At 44.4% G+C, this 19,430-nt stretch overlaps 1 protein-coding gene across 6 annotated transcripts in view; it reads right to left on the bottom strand.

Annotated features, from left to right (window-relative positions):
- ATP11B (ATPase phospholipid transporting 11B (putative)) overlaps window positions 1-17,858 on the bottom strand; it is a 245,491-nt gene extending 227,633 nt beyond the window's left edge. For 4 of the 6 annotated variants that reach the window (XM_073626283.1, XM_073626286.1, XM_073626282.1 and 1 more), the window contains exon 1: window positions 17,599-17,857. In XM_073626283.1, the coding sequence (XP_073482384.1) occupies window positions 17,599-17,649 (51 nt within the window). In that variant the 5' untranslated portion in view covers window positions 17,650-17,857. Of the gene's footprint in view, window positions 1-17,598 lie in introns of all 6 variants that reach the window. The other 2 variants (XM_073626287.1, XM_073626288.1) reach the window with 1 other exon arrangement.
- Between the last annotated feature and the right edge of the window lie 1,572 nt (window positions 17,859-19,430).

Raw genomic sequence — 19,430 nt, 5'->3', positions numbered from 1 at the left:
GTATTTATGGAATCTATCAGAGCCAAGGGCACTAAGAGAAAAAATAAAAATGATCAGGCATGACATGGTAGTCGCACATGACACCATGCTTCAAAACACACCTTTCTTACATTTCAGTATAGACATCCTCACTTTTCTAATGTGGCATTTACATTCTCAAAGGGGAACTCTGGTCTACAGCAAAATTCTTTAAATTTATTGAAGTAGTAGGGCCAAAGCTCTTTTGGCTGTACTTCTCCTGTAGGTCACAGGAGTGCACACCATAGAGAGATTTCCACGTTAATGTCGGGATCCACCCAGATGCTCAAAAGGCAGCTGGCTCAGGCTCTCAGCCAGCCGCTTCTGCCTCCTCCACAGCCCAGCGCTTCAGTGAGCACTGGATGGGCAGAGCAGAGAGCAGGTGACTGACAATAAGCAATCATTGATCGCTCAGTTCTTTGTCTTCGAGGTAACGGGAACAGATGCAGCATCACATCCATACCTAGGTATTTATTTGTTTTTTTCAAACTCCATACTTCTCTTTTAAAATAAACCTGACCTGATCTATAACGTACTCTAGCCAACAATTGTGCAGGCACTACAACAGCGCTGGTGTTCAAATGTATTTCTGTGTCCTTCTAAAGCCCCTAAAGTAATAAGCCCAGACAAAACACAGAGCCTAGTCCTCTTCAAATCTGCATCAACCCCCAAATCCTGTCATTTAAAAAGTATATCTGAACCCAAGAAAAAAAAAAAAAATGTAATATACTGCAGTTTACCAGTCCATAGATGTGGTGGCTGCATTAATTAGCTCTCTTTTCCTTATTACAGTACCTATTCATTATTTCAGTAACATTTCTTGTCCTAGGGCGACAATGCTCCCTAAACTGAATTGTATCTATGGAGGAGCAGCATTGTAAACAGAGTAGCTTCAAAAAATGTATAGCAATTACTTCTTTACAGGGCTAGATAAGTTAGTCTTAGATCATGGATGCCTGTAGATTTAGAGATTTTAGTGTTAGGGTGAAGTTCTACTTTAAAGTAGAACTTTAGCAAAAGGTTTTTTTTTTTTTTTTTCAAAATTTGGATAGAGTAAGGGTAAATTATACCTGTAAGGTTTATTTTTTTGCCATCTGTGTCCCATTGGGGAGATTTCCCTTCACTTCCTGTCCCACAGCCAAATCAGAAGTGAGAGGAACTCTCTGCAAATTAAAGTAGAAGTAAAGTTCCACACATTACGTTTACCCACAGGTAAGCCTATAAGAAGGCAGTTTAGGAGATATTTACATAACACGCAGCCAGTAACGTCATTGCCGCATGCACTCTGAAGGACAGACAGCCGTGCCGTTCCTTTTGAGCCCTGTGCCGTAATAGGCAGCTCTGGCAAACATGTCCTGGAGGACTGGGTCGACTTCTCAGTTGGTTACCAGTACTATAGAAGGGACAGACTGCATTTAAATGAGGAGGGTGCAGATCTGCTGGGAGTGAAGATGGCCAAAAAGTTAGAGGGGGTTTTTAAATTAGGCGACGGGGGGGAGGGCCCAAAGATAGAGATAGTCAGCGCAAAACATATTCCAGAGGGTAGTAATGGGGGAATTAGTGGTATGTTGACCAAAGCACATAAACCCAAGGAAAGTATAGTAACAAGTCCCAGTTGCAATCTCGGAACACCCGATAAGAGAATAGTATGCAACCGGTCTAAACTACGTGGCATGTTCAATGCCAGGAGCCTGGTAAACAAGATGAGTGAACTAAAGATACTGTTGTACGAGCAGGATTTGGATTTTGTGGGAATTTCAGAGACCTGGTTCATGATTGGCTGGCACCCATTCAAGGGTATACCCTTTATCCCACGGCTAGAGAGGGTAAAAAAGGGGGAAGGTTATGCCTATATATCAAGAATAATGTACAAGTGAATGAGAGAGATGACATCACTAAGGGAGCTAGGGAGGAGGTGGAATCCTTAAGTGTAGAGCTCCAGAGGGATGAAGCTATAACCTGAGGGAGGAGGGGGAAACGGATCTCCTAGCACAAGTTAGATTTGCAGTAAGGATGGGAAGTGTTATCATAATGGGGGATTTTAATTATCCAGACATACACTGGCGGAGGGAACAACGCATTCGTCTAAGGCCCGCCAGTTCCTAAATGTCTTGCAGGACAATTTTATGGTTCAGATGGTAGACGCACCAACTAGAAATAAAGCGTTACTGGATCTACTGATTACCAACAATAAAGACCTGATTAAGGATGTGTAAAAGAGAGGCAATTTAGGAAACAGCTATCACAGGTCAATTGGCTTCAGTATAAATCAGCCAAACAGGAAACATAATGGGAATTACAAAGACACTGAATTTCAAAAGAGCCAACTTCCCTAAACTATGGACCTTGCTAGAAGGCATGAAATCTTAGGAACAAAGAACACAGAGGAGAGATGGGTTTGCTTTAAGAGCATATTAAATAAGGGCATTAGCCAATGCATCCCATAGGGCAGGGGTGTCCAAACTACGGCCCTCCAGCTGTTGCAGAACTACACTTCCCATGAGGCATTGTAAAACTCTGACATTCACAGACATGACTAGGCATGATGGGAGTTGTAGTTCCTTAACAACTGGAGGGCCATAGTTTGGACACCACTGCCATAGGGTAATAAATTTAAAAAAGTGAACAAAAGTCCTGGATGGCTTAACTCCAATGTAAAAATGCATATAAAAGCAATGGAGAAGACCTTCAAAAAATACAAGGTTGAGGGATCATCATCAGCAGGCAGACTTTATAAAGAATGCAATAAGAAATGTAAGGGTGCAATTAGGGCGGCTAAGATGGAACACAAAAGACACACAGCGGAGGAGAGCAAAAAAAAATCCCAAGAAATTCTTTAAGTATGTAAACAGTAAAAAAAGGGAGGACAGACCATATTGGCCCCATAAAGAATGAGGAAAAGGATGGGGAGATGGCAAAAGGTATTGAATTTATTCTTCTCCTCAGTCTTCACAAAGGAATCGGGGGGCTTCAGTAACCAAAACTGCAGTGTTTATCCTCATGACACATCACAGGAAGCACCTCCATGGTTAACAGAGGACAGAATTAAAATTAGACTTGAGAAACTTAACTTTAATCAATCATCATGCTTAGATGGCTTGCATCCGAGGGTACTTAGGGAACTCAGTCAAGTAATTGCCAGACCATTGTTCCTAACTTTTACTGACAGTCTACTGACTGGAATGGTACCAGCTGATTGGAAAAAAGCCTACGTAGCACCAATATTTAAAAAGGGCCCATAATACAAGATTTTAGTAATGAGAACGGTATCATTAACAGTATTCAGCATGGATTCATGAAGAATTGTTCTTGCCAAACCACTCTATTACCCTATGAGGAGGTGAGTTGCCATCTAGATAAAGGAAGGCCCGTAGATGTGGTGTATCCGGATTTTGCAAAAGCATTTAACACAGTTCCACATAAATGTTTACTGTACAATATAAGGTCCATTGGCATGGACCATAGGGCGAGTACATGGATTGAAATCTGGCTACAAGGGTGAGTTCAGAGGGTGATGATAAATGGAGAGTACTCAGAATGGTCAGGGGTGGGTAGTGGGGTCCTCCAGGGTTCTGTGCTGGGACCAACCGTATTTATTTTGTTCATAAACGACCTGGAGGATGGTGTAAACAGTTCAATCTCTGTATTTGCAGACGATACTAAGCTAGGCAGGGCAATAACTTCTCTGCAGGATGTGGAAACCTTGCAAAAAGATCTGAACAAATAGTAGGTGGGCAACTACATAGCAAATGAGGTTCAATGTAGAAAAATGTAAAATAATGCATTTGGGTGGCAAAAACATGAATGCAATCTATACACTGGGTGGAGAACCTCTGGGGGAATCTAGGATGGAAAAGGATCTGGGGGTCCTAGTAGATGATAAGCTCAGCAATGGCATGCAATGCCAAGCTGCTGCTAACAAAGCAAACAGAATATTAGCATGCATTAAAAATAGGATCAACTCCAAAGATGAAACAAATTTTCCCGCTCTACAAGACTCTGGTCCGGCCGCATCTAGAGCATGCTGTCCAGTTCTGGGCACCAGTCCTCAGGAAGGATGTACTGGAAATGGAGCGAGTACAAAGAAGGGCAACAAAGCTAATAAAAAGGGTCTGGAGGATCTTAGTTATGAAGAAAGGTTGCGAGCATTGAACTTATTCTCTCTGGAGAAGAGACGCTTGAGAAGGAAAAAGGATTTAAAATTTACAAATACCACACTGGTGACCCCAAAATAGGGATAAAACTTTTTCGCGTTAGGGAGTTTAACAAGACACGCGGCCACTCATTAAAATTAGAAGAAAAGAGGTTTAACCTTAAACAACGTAGAGGGTTCTTTGTAAAAGCAGCAAGGATGTGGAATTCCCTTCCACAGGCGGTGGTATCAGCAGGGAGCATCAATAGTTTCAAAAAACTAATTAGATAAGCACAAGAATGACTGCAACATACTGGGCTATACAATGTAATACTGACATATAATCACACACATAGGTTGGACTTGATGGACTTGTCTTTTTTCAACCTCACCTACTATGTAACTAAGTGCGGGAGCAACGTCATCGCGGTTTGGGACAGTCACAGAGCCGGAATCCACAAACCCAGAAGCAAGACGAGTGAAGATGGGAGCCCGCTGCAGCTCTGAGATCTCAGCGTGGGAGGGCTTCGTTTTAAGGCAAGTTTAACGTAATGCACTAGTATGCGATCCATACTAACACATTATATCTTTATCTTGCAGGGTGTAAATTTTTTTTTTTTTTTTTTTTTTTTTTAAAGGCCAGCGGTTTTCAACTGCTTTAAAGGAATCCCTTGGGGGCCCCCAGAACTAGTGTTCCCATTGGAAGATCTCCCCTCTATTTTCCAGGGACAACCCAAAATTTTTGAAGCTGCTCTGGTCCGATCTCCAGCGGCGGAATCTCTACAGACAGCTGACAACGGCTGGGAAATGAATGGGATGTGATGTCGCTTATAAAAAAAGAAAAAAAAAAAACTGCGCTAAGGTGTATGTAAGTGAATAGCTCAGAAATGTAAAATCATAAGCTGATGACTATAAGAAGCAGCAATTCAAAAATATATGACACCCTTATAACAATACAAATATAAAAACACATGAATCGCGCTAATAAACATGGATATTGAAACTAAATAAATTAATAATCACAGCACAAATTAAGTGATCTATAATGACCAGACTGGATTGTGTGATACACAAAATCAAATAATGAAGATGTGAGATAAATAATATAAAGTCTCTGTGATCACTAGTTAGGTGATCTATAATGACCAGACTGGATATAGGTGATATACAAAATATAAAGTCTCTATGATCACTAATAGCAGATATCATCCAGCCGTGCAAAACAGAAGAAAAAGCAGTAAAGTCCACATGAGACGGTCTTCAGCTACTGTGTAACGTAGAAATGTGATCCACCACCGGTATAGAAGGGGTTACTCCTTACCAGACAGACGTGATCCCCCATTACAGAGGATCATGAAAGGTATGTCAGCTGTGATTAAGAGTGTATCTCCCGTGCTGGTCTGCTGCTGGAACCTCGGATCATCACATTAAACAGATCGGCTCAGATGGAATGCATAGCATGTAACACAAAATTGGAAAAAACTCCAATCATGTAAAACCTTCTAAATTTATTCGATAAAGACAAAAACACACTTACAGGAGTTGCTTCATAAACAAGCCTAAAGTTCATTGTGTCAGCCGAACACACTCGCACAGACCCGTCCTGCTGGAAGTAAGAGCAATGACTGGAGGTGACGTCAGCGCGTCTTCCTGCTCCGCCCTACGCGTTTCGTAATACAATTACGTCATCATGGGGAATTAAGTCATTGTGCCCCTGGATGACGTAATTCTATTACGAAACGCGTAGGGAAGAGCAGGACAACGCCCTGATGTCACCTCCAGTCATTGCTCTTACTTCCAGCAGGACGGGTCTGTCCGAGTGTGTTTGACCGACACAACGGACTTTAGGCTTGTTTACGAAGCAAATCCTGTAAGTGTGTTTTTGTCTTTATCGAATAAATTTAGAAGGTTTTACACGATCGGAGTTTTTTCCAATTTTGTGTTACATGCTATGCATTCCATCTGAGCCGATCTGTTTAATGTGATGATCCGAGGTTCCAGCAGCAGACCAGCACGGGAGATACACTCTTAATCACAGCTGACATGCCTTTCATGACCCTCTGTAATGGGGGATCACGTCTGTCTGGTAAGGAATAACCCCTTCTATACCGGTGGTGGATCACATTTCTACGTTACACAGTAGCTGAAGACCGTCTCATGTGGACTTTACTGCTTTTTCTTCTGTTTTGCACGGCTGGATGATATCTGCTATTAGTGATCATAGAGACTTATTATATTATTTATCTCACATCTTCATTATTTGATTTTGTGTATCACACAATCCAGTCTGGTCATTGTAGGTCAATTTGTGCTGTGATTATTAATTTATTTAGTTTCAATATCCATGTTTATTTATTAGCGCGATTCATGTGTTTTTATATGATGTTACCTATAGTTACTATGGGGCTTTCATGGTCGGTTGCCTCTTCTGCACCCACCTCCACAGAGAAGCCGCCGCTGACAGCTCAGCATGGGATCAGACCAGAGCTAAGTTTCTAACAAAAGAACAAAAATCGGAACATTTTCTTTCCAGTGGCCATGCGATTAGCGCAACTGCTGCATAGAAGCCCTAACGCTAGCTTCACACAAGTTTTGCACGGGCAGGGCAGTCCCTTAATAGGGGCTGCTATGCCTCCTGAAAATGCAGGGAAAAGTCCCTGCTTCATTTTTTAAAAACGCTGCCACAAGGGTAGTGCGGTTCCCAGTGTGGAAAGCCACGCTGCAGTTTCCAGTGCTTAGGGGCACAGTTAGGATTAATGGTACCCCCACGCATCTCATCAGCGCGTTTTTTCTGTGAGGGTGTTTGTGGCTGCAGGAACAGGTGTGGTCCCACAGAGGCAATCACCCTGCACAGGTGTGAACCTAAGCTAAAGCCACCAGAATCACTTCCACATACTCACATCTTATTACAGCCCTATTCATCTCAACAGTGGCAGCAGCTGGGTGAGCAGCAGACAGGGGACTCTCTGACCCTAATCTGCACTTGCTGGAAGCGAAGGAGCCATCTGGGAGTTTAACAAACCTCTGATAGAGTACATGCAACAGTCTCAGTACAAAAACATCAATTAATTTCAACATTTAATTTCTTCAAAAGGGTTTTGCTCTCCCCTGAACGTGAAAGGGTTAAGCATGTTATTCATTCCAAAATTTGAATTTGTAGTCCAGAAGTCTGTATACATGCCATAACACAGAGCCAAATTATCTGTGGCCAAAAACAGTAAATGTAATAAAATAAATTCTACTTCCACAAGAATTTAATAGGGGTATGATCACTGACATAAGAGAAAGATCACATGCCATTATTAACCCATGGATATGTTTTTAAAACGGTTCTTCAAAATATATGCGTTCGTTAATGCAATCTGTTGGTTTTTAAAGTGTATGTATAGCCAATGAGTTTCTTTAGTTTGTAATAAAGGGGTAAAACCTGTCAGTTTATTTTTTTGCTGTCTGCCTTGAGAGGAAATTTCCCTTCACTTCCTTTCTAAAAAGTGAATGGAAATTCCCTTTTGGAAAAGGGGTCCCCAATGGAAGAATTATTCTAACCTCTTTTTCTTGGGACAGTTCTAAAATGTTTGATTTCCCATAACTTTGTCATAGTGACGGTGATCACCAGGACAGACAGAAGATAAATCTACCTAGACAGAACACAGACAAAATTAGATGTTCTAATTCTTTGCGTAAAATACATATATTTAATTTCTTCATTCAATGCACTTTGCACAATTCCACAGGAGCAGCAGTGTTCAGTTCTATTGATTCTCTTGCAATAGAGTTGTTAATGTCGTATGAGCGTTAAGTGTCCACGGTGGAAGATTTATCCTAATCTACTGTTCTGGTGACAACTCTAAAATGTCACCTGTACTTTTTTCCAAAATATTAATGGGTCCCATTGAAAATAATGCTAATCCATTTTTTGTGTGTTGGCAAATGTGCGTAAAGTTGCACAGGTGTAAACATGGACTAAAGTTAATCCCTAAATGTCAGACAATGTAAAATAGCAACTGTCTAAGCTGAGGAAGTTTCTCCCATAACAAAAGGTTCCGTGTTGTCCATACTGATATATGGAAGGGATAGGAGATGCCTTTTAATGGTCACATGAGAGCGCCTTAACCCTTTCGCTGCCAGAGCTGTTTTTGCATCATTTTAGGCCTGAAGATTACACAAAACCCCCAAACATTATATATATTCTGAAAGCAGACACCCTAGAAAATAAAATAGTGGTAGTTCCAATTTTTTATGTCATAAAATATTACTGCAAAGGTTATACAAATTTTGGGTAAAGTCTAAAAAACAAGGTTGCACCGAGTAAATAGATACCCAACTTGTGAAACCTTAAATTTGTGTGTGCCCGTGAAATGGCGACAAACTTTAGTACCCTATATTCTCTATAGGCGATGCTTCAAAGCCCCCTATAGGTCATCAGGTTCAGGCACAAAAAGTTCTGTGTGATGATTTTTAGGTGACAGGTTCTCTAATGAGACATGCAGGGACTAAAAGACCCTGCATGTCTCCTCTGGGCTCCACTGAATGTGTTGCAATGCAGATCGCACTGCAAAACATTCCCTCCCAGGTATGCTAGCTGGGGACACACAGGCTGACCTGGAAGTGATGTCATACACGTTGCTTTCCAGGTCACAGCAAGAAGGGGAGGAGAGCGGATGTGTGTCCACTCTTCTCCCTCCCCTCGCCATGTCAGTCTCAGGTTCGCAGATGGGCAAGCGGAGTCCAAAATACATTGTGTTGGCGCACAAGAGGCAGGGGATGGCGCTGGCACGGGGGGGGGTTGGCTGGAGGCAATCAGACAGCAGTCCAAATGCATGTCATTTTTCCAGCAAAAGGGTTAAAAGGTTCTATGGTCAAAGCATACACTTTCATTTTAGAACTTTAGCAATACAAACAATACTATATAAATTGAAAAATCTCCTTTCTGCCTGTCTGCTGGCCATCTCCTTCCAAAACTTCCTGGATTCCCAGCATGCACCTCTGTAGCTCACAAGGTAGTGCTCAACAGAATACAGTGAATATACTACATGTTACAGAATTCAAGCAAAAAAATATGTGGAGATCTTCACAAAATAAGTTAGTTTACAAAACTTCAACATCATTCAAAAGTAACAGGAGTTAGACTACAAATAACTGGAACACGTTGTGGAAATAAAATACACAATTTTACATTTTCTCCATAAATACACTTACAGCAGGATATAATGCAAGGGGGAGGAGTATTGATTTGTTCAGCAGGATATTTGTAATAATGATGTCCCATTGATAGCCAATTCCAAAATATTCATATTAAATCAGACTTACTGCAGTTAAACTAGACATGCATTTACAGTGTTACAACATACACAGCTGATGTAATAGACACCTCATAGTCTCATGAAGATAAAACCAACATCATGATCTGATCAGCCCACCGCTGTTACTGCTACCAACAAAAAGTTAAGCACATACTGGGTGAATTTTAAAAGGATCTGTTAGGAATTTATAGACAACTCTTTACTGAATTGAAAAGAGTAAATCACAGCAACTGACTATGCAGGGCAAGTTTGCTTCAATGCCCTCCAACCCAGCAGCAAATAGACCATTTGCTTTATTTTTTATCCCATAAGGCTGGCCAAATGCATTGTTACAGCATGGTGATGGGTCTTACCAGCGAGCTGCCACATATATGCATACAGCCAGCACCCCTTGTTTGTGCTGGAAGCACGCTCAATAGGCTGTTTATGTTGGGGGGCTAGTGGGATGGGCTATTGATCACATGATCATTGTGACAGCTAATCACAGTGATCACGACTGGGAAGCCCATGCAATGGCCTGGTGGCTACAAACTTTTAATGTTAAACTGTAAAGGGTTAACCTAACAGGAGTGGAAAAAATACCTGGGCATGGAGGAGCACATGACTCACTTCTCTTCCTCTCATATAAAAACACTGATGCTTAGTGGTTGGCCCAGCACTATCACATGAGGGCGAGGAGATGGTCCTCAGCCCTGTGTAAGCTCTGACAAGAGATTCAAGCTTACACAGGGCTTCCTTTCCTTGCTCCCGGGAGCCAAACCAATTGTGTGTTATCTCAGCGCCATAAACCAAACAGACTATTTAATTCATTTTACCCACTTCTCAACTGCCCCATATACTGCTACGGGGCGGCCGTTCTGTGCAGAATCACGTATATGTGATTCTGCTCTTACACCTAGGGGGTGCGTAATCACAGCAGAAACCGATCTGCGGGTGCCAGGCAATGGATGCCCACTGGCACCCGGCGATCGTCAGGCAGGGACACAGGAGAAAGCCTGCCTATGTAAACAGGGCAGAGCTCCATTCTGATGGGGGGGGCTAGGCACACAGTTAACCCTTTGATCGTCCTGGATGTTTAACTCCTTTCCAGTATCATTAGTACTGCAAAGGTGCATATTTTTAGCACTGATCACTGTATTGGTGTCACTGGTTCCCACAAAGTGTCAAAAGAGTTGATTGGTGCCCACTTGTCCTCTGCAATATCGCTGACCGTCGCCATTACTAATCACATGCCTGATGAAGGGGTCCTGCGTGACTCCAAAACGTTGCACCTTTCTTGTGTTGTGATCACGCAATAAACTACCCGTTTGGACGCCACTTTGTGTCGATACTTTGTGTGCTGGCAAATATCTACATTGTGACCTGAACCAGTATCCAGCTGGTTGTTGCTGCAGTATCCAAACCTCGAGAGCTTACACCAGGAATGTGTGCGATGGGAATATGAAGTATATCTAATTGGACCCAGTCGGGCCTATATCTTTCAGCAAAAATTTGGTATAATTGGACCAGCTGCGCCAACCTATAGTATTGCAAGAAATGTGGGACTCCCAGCCCACCCCGCCATTTGGACCTGTATAGGGTAGAGTGGACCACCCGGCAACCACCCTTATTCCAGATAAATTTATATATCAGGGACTGTAACTTCTGGAAGAAAACAGAAGGAACTGGTATCGGAAGGGATCTAAAGTAATATAGTATTCAAGGGAGAACCGTCAACTTGACTGTCACTATTCTACCCATCCAGGAAAGATCGTGGGTTTGCCAGGTCTGCAGGTCCTGTTCTATAGTGCCGTATAAAGCAGTATAATTTGCCCGAAACAGCGTAGCAATATCAGAGGTCAATTTAACCCCAAGATACGGGAGCACCTGTGTACACTAGAGCTGCACGATTCTGGCCAAAATGAGAATCACAATTTTTTAAAAAGATCACGATTCTCGCGGTGTAAAATCTCACATTACACAAAAAAAAAAAAAAAATGGGCTAACTTTACTGGTCAGTTTTATTCTCTGTAATTCATTAAAGTGTAATTTTTTCCCAAAAAATTGCATTTGAAAAAGAGTGCTGCGCAAATACAGTGTGACATAAAATATTGCCACAGCCACCATTTTATTCTCTAGGGTCGCTACTAAAAAAATATTATATATATATATATATATATATATATATATATATATATATATATATTTTATGTTTGGGGGTTCTAAGTAATTTTCTAACAAAAAAAATTATTTTAGCTTGAAGCCAACAAATGTCAGAAAAAAAGTTTACTGTTTAAGTGGTTAAACTTCCCTCATTTACACACCAAAGTGTATTCCTTTGATCTAAAGGACAATACATTACAATGTTTATACTCAAGTTCCACTGCTAAAGAATGTTATGATTCTTGGCAGACTGCCTGTTTTTTTTCCCCTTTATTTTGAGCAGAGAGAAATCTCTGCATAGAAAGAATCGGGAAATATTTTGTCAAGATCGCAAGGGGGAAAAAAAAAAAAAAAAAAAATCACGATAACGATTCTTAACGATTAATTGTGCAGCTAGTGTACACCATTTAAAAGGAAAAGGATGGCCATATAGAATTTAAGACTACATCTGGGACATTTATATTGAGAGCTAAAATTGATGAATTTTTTTTTAACCAAAAACATATAGGCAGAATACATATTGGCCTAAATTTATGAAGAAATTAGATTTTTCTTCAATTTTTTAATTGGAAATGTTTTATAGCAGAAAATAAATATATATTTTTTTCTTTAAAATGGTTTATAGCGCAAAAAAATAAAAACTGTAGTGGTGAACAAATACCACCAAAATAAAGCTCTATTTGTGGGAAACAAAATGACAAATTTTATTCAGGTACAGCACTGCATGACGGTTCAATTGTCAGTTAAAGTAACGCAGTGCCGCATTGCAAAAAATGGCCTGGTCATGAGGAGGGGGTTAATCATTCGGAGGTCAAGTGGTTATTATTCAAAGAAAACTCACCCATCTAGCATGTCCCCATGCTTTATTTTTCTGAGAAATCACTTTGAAAACACCACTAGCATTTCTGTCTGTGGCTATCTTGCATAAGTGCAGATAATTTATGTAGCATTTACTTCCTGGAATCCATCTGCCCTTAGTTCAAGAGTGCAGACAGGAGGTTGTTATTAGCTGAGAAAACACCTCCTGAAGACTCCTAGGATGTATGCCATCATGTGCCCAGGCCTGAAAACCAGGAAGTAGCTAAAGAATTGTAAAAAAAAAAAAAAAAAAAAAAAAAAAAAAAGTTTAAAAAAACAAGAAAATATTATATACTTTCCTATTTACTAGTGCTAGCAGCATAAGGATTACAAATAGTCAATGTTGATTGAAAGACTGAAGTTCCACTTTAAATTGAACCAGCTGGGCAAAGATTAGGTAAGATTTAAACGGCCAATTAGGAACTGTATGATGTAAGTTTTTTGGATACAGAAAGTTAGGCATCTATTGATGTCAGTAAAATGCATTCTACACCAAAACACCAACCTGGAAAACATTTCTCCATCAAACGGAAGAGAAGGTTTCATAAAGACTCCACTACCCTGCATAGTCAGCTACAGGAAAACCACCAATTACACCACTGGAGATTGGAAAGGAAATCTTTGCACAGCAATATACAGTACATTGTAAGTGTAGTGTACAGAAATAAAGTCACCTGGTTTCTTGCACAATAAACAGCATTTGTCATTTTCCAGGTATACCAGTCAGCAGAAGATACATTTCATACTATTCACAGCTGATTATACATCACAAGAGCAAAATACAGGATATAACCTGCCCATTACAGGAACCAGAAAATAACTGACTTCTCAGGGAACCCCTGCTAAAACCAATCAATGCATTAAGAAGAACACCAAAATGTACAGACAGCTAAAAAGAAGAAGATCATTGGTGTCATACCACTGGCCCCAGAACTATCCAGGCCCCTTCAAATGGGAAATCCATCAGCCCCAGCTGGAGGAACCCCTAGCAACTTCTGGAGGGACCCTGGTCGGGTATGGCTGGTCTAGACTAAGTATGAATGACAGAGGCAGGTTCCAACACAAATGAGACTCAATAATATTGCTGAAATGCCCAGTGTTCTTGCATATGTGCTTGGGAGTCCAACTCCAGGCAGATATACAAGACACACATTATTGCAGCTCTGCAATCTTTAATACGTCATTCAATGTAAGCAGTACCTGAATTTGATCATGGGCCTCATGCACTCCTTGTACAGCAGGGCTGGAGTGAGAGAGGAAGAAGCAATACAAGCAGCCAATCAGCTCATGTTGTGACATGAAATACACTAATAGGAGGAGGAAGCAGAGTGACAGATAAGCTCATCACTGCTTCTCCTTTCAGACAGCTGGGTCTGGTCCATAACCTCAGAGAAGTGGTTTGAATGATGCTGGCCATCAGACTGAGCACATAAAATAGTGTGTGGGAAGCTGAATACTGCAACAAAAACTGGTTTTGCCATGTTATCCTTTAAATTAGCTATTTTTTTATCTTACTTTTGGCTGGGGTTCTGCCTTAACAATAGACATGCAGGCAGCAGCAGGTGCCTTCTTTACAACAGAATTGTTGCTCCTCTTATACACTAATGCTGGCCATACACTATACGAAAAATCGGCCGAAAAATCGTTCGTATGGACACTTCGTTCGTTTTTCGGCAAGTTAGTGGGTACAAATCGATAATCGTTTGTGACGTTTTTGTGGGAAAAAAACGAACGGCATGTTTGGAAAATTTCTGCCGAACGTACGATAAATTGCAAGGTTAATGTGTTTCCTGTCCGAACTGCCTGCACTAGGTATATGTAAAAAAAACGAACACAAAATTATTTATTCATGTCCACTGAACAGATTATCGGACATTATATGATGGCACGATCGTTTGCGGTCACGGTCGAACGTTCGTTTTTCGAAAATGGGTTCGGCCGATTTTCTGTATAGTGTATGGCCAGCATTAGTCTGACACTACACACGTGCAGGAAATGCTGAGGCTTCAATTCATACACATGTCAAAAAGCCAGTGATGCCTAAAGTAAGCCCCCTGTGCAGTGACCTATGGCTCTGGGGATCAATAACATTAGATGTTCCTGCTGGAATGCTGAGCCAAAACTAACACTGCCATAGACTGCTATAGACACAATACATAGGTACCAACAATGCTTCTAGATTCCCCACTGGGCACAACACCTACTTCACCAATCAACATTTACACAACCATTGCCCTGCATTAAAGAGACCCTGTCTCCAGACCAACTGTTTCAACAATAACTTTCCAAGTGCATTTGACATAGTTGTGCAGGGTATGTGCCTGTAAAAGCCTCCCTTGTGTAGACATCCACAAGTCTGCTGGGAGGTGCCATCTTGGATGTGATGTCCGCAGCCCCAGGAGACTGACAGCTGTCCACAATGACACTACAGCAGGGTTAGGCAAACTCTGCACTCCAGCCGTTGCGAGACTACAAACCCCAAAAGACACTCTAAGGCTGGGTTCACACCATTACGATTTGGATGTGGGTTTCTCTGCATCCAATTCGCATAGCAGGAGATTGTGACTGGCTCTCTATGGAGCCGGTTCACAGCAGCTTTGGTGCGATTAGCACAGGGGTCCTGTGCGTCTTTTGGTCCATTTCAGGTCCGTATTCAGCCAAAGATTCGGGCTGAAATCGGACCTAAAACAGTGAACGGAGTCACACCAGATTCCTGCTGTGAGCCACTGCATTCTCCAGTGTGAACCCAGCCTTAGACTCCGACAGTAACAGGCATGGCCCAGGGATCAGTGTTAGGGGTTTAAAGGATCAATTCACCTTTCACAAAAAAACTGCCTAAACAGAAAAGAGGTGTCTAGATAAAAACTGAGTAATCAGCTCTGACCACTGCTGAACAATGCCCTTGCTACAGGTGTGGGCCATTTACATGCCTCATGAAGCCTGACTGGTAAACTCGAGGATGTTGCTACAAAAGGCTCAGCTGTTACTTTTTACCTCCATCATCACAGGAGGGAGTTCTCAAATGCTGAGCTCAGAGCTATAGCATCATGGGAGAGAAGAAGCAGGTGAGGGGGTTTGAGGCAGAAAAGCAGCTCACTCCTGTGATGAAGGTGACAGCCAGGTGTGTCTTGCCAAGTTTTCCAGTTAGGCTTCAAGGTACATATATGGCTTACACCTACAGCAAGGGAAATATTCAACATCAAACAAACTGTGCAACTTGGAATGAAACATGAGGGGGAGGACATAAACAAAATGCAAAGGGGGGACGAAATGTGGACTGGGGAGGGGGGAACGTGGACAAAATGTGAAGGGGGGGGAGTGGACAAAATGTGAAGGGGGGGAGTGGACAAAATGTGAAGGGGGGGGACGTGGACAAAATGTGAAGGGGGGGACGTGGACAAAATGTGAAGGGGGGGGACGTGGACAAAATGTGAAGGGGGGGGACGTGGACAAAATGTGAAGGGGGGGGACGTGGACAAAATGTGAAGGGGGGGGACGTGGACAAAATGTGAAGGGGGGGGACGTGGACAAAATGTGAAGGGGGGGGACGTGGACAAAATGTGAAGGGGGGGGACGTGGACAAAATGTGAAGGGGGGGGACGTGGACAAAATGTGAAAGGGGGGGACGTGGACAAAATGTGAAAGGGGGGGACGTGGACAAAATGTGAAGGGGGGGGACGTGGACAAAATGTGAAGGGGGGGGGACGTGGACAAAATGTGAAGGGGGGGGACGTGGACAAAATGTGAAGGGGGGGGACGTGGACAAAATGTGAAGGGGGGGGGACGTGGACAAAATGTGAAGGGGGGGACGTGGACAAAATGTGAAGGGGGGGGACGTGGACAAAATGTGAAGGGGGGGGACGTGGACAAAATGTGAAGGGGGGGGGGACGTGGACAAAATGTGAAGGGGGGGGGACGTGGACAAAATGTGAAGGGGGGGGGACGTGGACAAAATGTGAAGGGGGGGGAACGTGGACAAAATGTGAAGGGGGGGGAACGTGGACAAAATGTGAAGGGGGGGAACGTGGACAAAATGTGAAGGGGGGGAACGTGGACAAAATGTGAAGGGGGGGAACGTGGACAAAATGTGAAGGAGGGGGAACCGTGGACAAAATGTGAAGGGGGGGAACCGTGGACAAAATGTGAAGGAGGGGGAACCGTGGACAAAATGTGAAGGGGGGAACCGTGGACTAAATGTGAAGGGGGAACCGTGGACTAAATGTGAAGGGGGAGGGGGGGACCGTGGACTAAATGTGAAGGGGGAGGGGGGGACCGTGGACTAAACAGGGAGGGAGGGGGACCGTGGACCAAACAGGGAGGGAGGGGGGACCGTGGACCAAACAGGGAGGGAGGGGGGACCGTGGACCAAACAGGGAGGGAGGGGGGACCGTGGACCAAACAGGGAGGGAGGGGGGACCGTGGACCAAACAGGGAGGGAGGGGGGACCGTGGACCAAACAGGGAGGGAGGGGGGACCGTGGACCAAATAGGGAGGGAGGGGGGACCGTGGACCAAATAGGGAGGGAGGGGGGACCGTGGACCAAATAGGGAGGGAGGGGGGACCGTGGACCAAATAGGGAGGGAGGGGGGACCGTGGACCAAATAGGGAGGGAGGGGGGACCGTGGACCAAATAGGGAGGGAGGGGGGACGTGGACTATACATGGAGGGAGGGGGGACGTGGACTATACATGGAGGGAGGGGGGACGTGGACTATACATGGAGGGAGGGGGGACGTGGACTATACATGGAGGGAGGGGGGACGTGGACTATACATGGAGGGAGGGGGGACGTGGACTAAATATGGAGGGGGGGGATCTAGAGGACTTAACATATCATCAATGTAATAAGACACAATAAGGGGGAAGAGATGATGACAGGGTGTAGTCGTGGAAGGTGTCACAGAGATTTCCGTGCTCTGGTGTCACTCAGCCCCTGATGTGACATGTGTGGAAAGTGCAGAGAAAAGTTGTATGGTGTCCTCCCTCCCCCATCCCCGGCTCCCCTCCTCTCCACATCACAAGCACACACTCCAAAGTTGCAGTGAGCGGCAGCTGAGATTGCGGCCTACACAGCTCCCCGGGCTTTCCTGGCACAGTGGCCCGTATCGATGGAGACAGAGGAGGGACAACACAGCTCACTACCTACCAACTGCTGCCAGACCCAGCGAACCAGGAAACAGTCCCTCCAGGAATCCATCGCCGGCTGGCGGCTCAGTGTGCCCGCTCTCTCATGGCCCCGGCGGGCAGGAGGTGGTGGAGTTTGGCGGTGACTCTCGCGCTGCGAGTCCGGCCCCAGCCGTCAGTACCCTCCGCGATGCGCGCTCCCGCCAGCAGCATAGGACAGCGGGGGGCGCGCACTAGAGAGCGACAGACGGGCTAGCCTCGCCTGGACCACGCCCAGCAGCTTCTACGTCAGCAGAATGGGTGACGTCCTACAGAAGGCAGCGTGTGGTCAGGGGAGGAGGATGAGTTCCTGGTGTGGGGCTGAGGGGAGGAAATACGAGTGCACGAACTTCCAGCTCACTCTGCTCTGCCACGAGAGTTCTTGTAGTAATATCCTGTACTACATTCACATTGTTTTGTGCACATAGGTGTGTGCAGCCTATTGCATTAGGGTGTGCACCCTTACGTTCAAACACGTGTGTGTTTCTATATATATATGACCCAGGCATATTGATCTCCCTGCCAGCACAGTGAAAGAGAAGAGCATAAACAGATCTCTTATGGCAGAGCTGGTGAGAGGAAGATCTTTCCCATGTTCTTGCTGCTACACAGAGCGATAACACTAATGTGCATGGGGTGATTAGGGGTGCCTGGGCACATCCGGCACACCTATGCTTGTGCATTTAGCTCATTTAAAGCTAACCTCCAGGGAGAGGAATACGCCCCTTGTGGTGGGTCTGCCCTGGCTCTGCAGGAGTTAAAGTGGTTGTAAACTCTGTTACATCACTTGTACCTATAGGTGAGCATATAATAAGGCTTACTTGTGGGCAGTGGCGTCGCTAGGGGGTGGCTTTTGGGGCTATAGCCCTCTCGGGCCCATAGCCCCGAGTCTCTGCAGGAGTCCCCAAGGGGAGGGGAGGCTCTCTGGGGACCCTGATGTAAGTGGGGGGCTCTCTGGGAACCCTGATGCAAGAGCGAGGTTCTCTGGGGACCCTGATGTAAGGGGGGACTCCCTGGGGATATATGCACACATATTATATACATGTGTATTCCCACCCAAGCCTATGACTTTCTTTACTACGTTGCTATGAGCTCTAGCCCCAGGTCTTTTGTAGACCTAGCAACGCCCCTGCCTGTGGGTACTGTAAATATCTCCTAAACTTGCATGGTTTAGGAGATATTCACCATATATATGCACTTGCGCCAATGTCATCGGCGCATGCGCACTGAAGAAACGGCTTGATCGTCCCGTCTCTAAAGGGCCCATGCCGTGACCGGCGGCTCCCACTTGCCAATCACAGCACCAGAAATAACTCCAGGAGACAAGTCGCCGGTCACAGCGGGGACCGCTGCAACAGCTTTAATTTTAAGGTGAGAATTTCATAATGAGCGTGTATGCGATGCACACTAGCTCATTATGCCTTTGTCTTGCAGGGTTTTTTTTTTCATATGGGTTTACAACCACTTTAAAGCGGAGTTCCACCCAGAAATGGAACTTCTGCTAAACTGGTTCCTCCCCCTCCAGTGTCACATTTGCCACCTTTCAGGGGGGAGGGGGAGCAGATGCCTGTATAATCCAGGTATTTTCTCCCACTTTCGAGCATAGATCACCGCAGGCTCCACAGTGATCTACGCCATGTCCAGCCCCTCCTCCATCCCCATCGTCTTCTGGGAGACACACAGGTCCCAGAAGACAGCAGGGACCAGTGAGGACACACAGCGCAACTCGTGCATGCGCAGTAGGGAACCAGGCTGTGAAGCCGCAAAGCTTTACTTCCTGATTCCCCTACCAAAGATGGCGGCGCCTCCACCTGA

Source organism: Aquarana catesbeiana, linkage group LG04 (assembly GCF_042186555.1).
Source record: "Aquarana catesbeiana isolate 2022-GZ linkage group LG04, ASM4218655v1, whole genome shotgun sequence".
Lineage (NCBI taxonomy): Eukaryota > Metazoa > Chordata > Amphibia > Anura > Ranidae > Aquarana > Aquarana catesbeiana.
The sequence above is the reverse complement of the archived record's forward strand: the minus strand, read 5'-3'. Positions and strand labels throughout refer to the sequence as shown.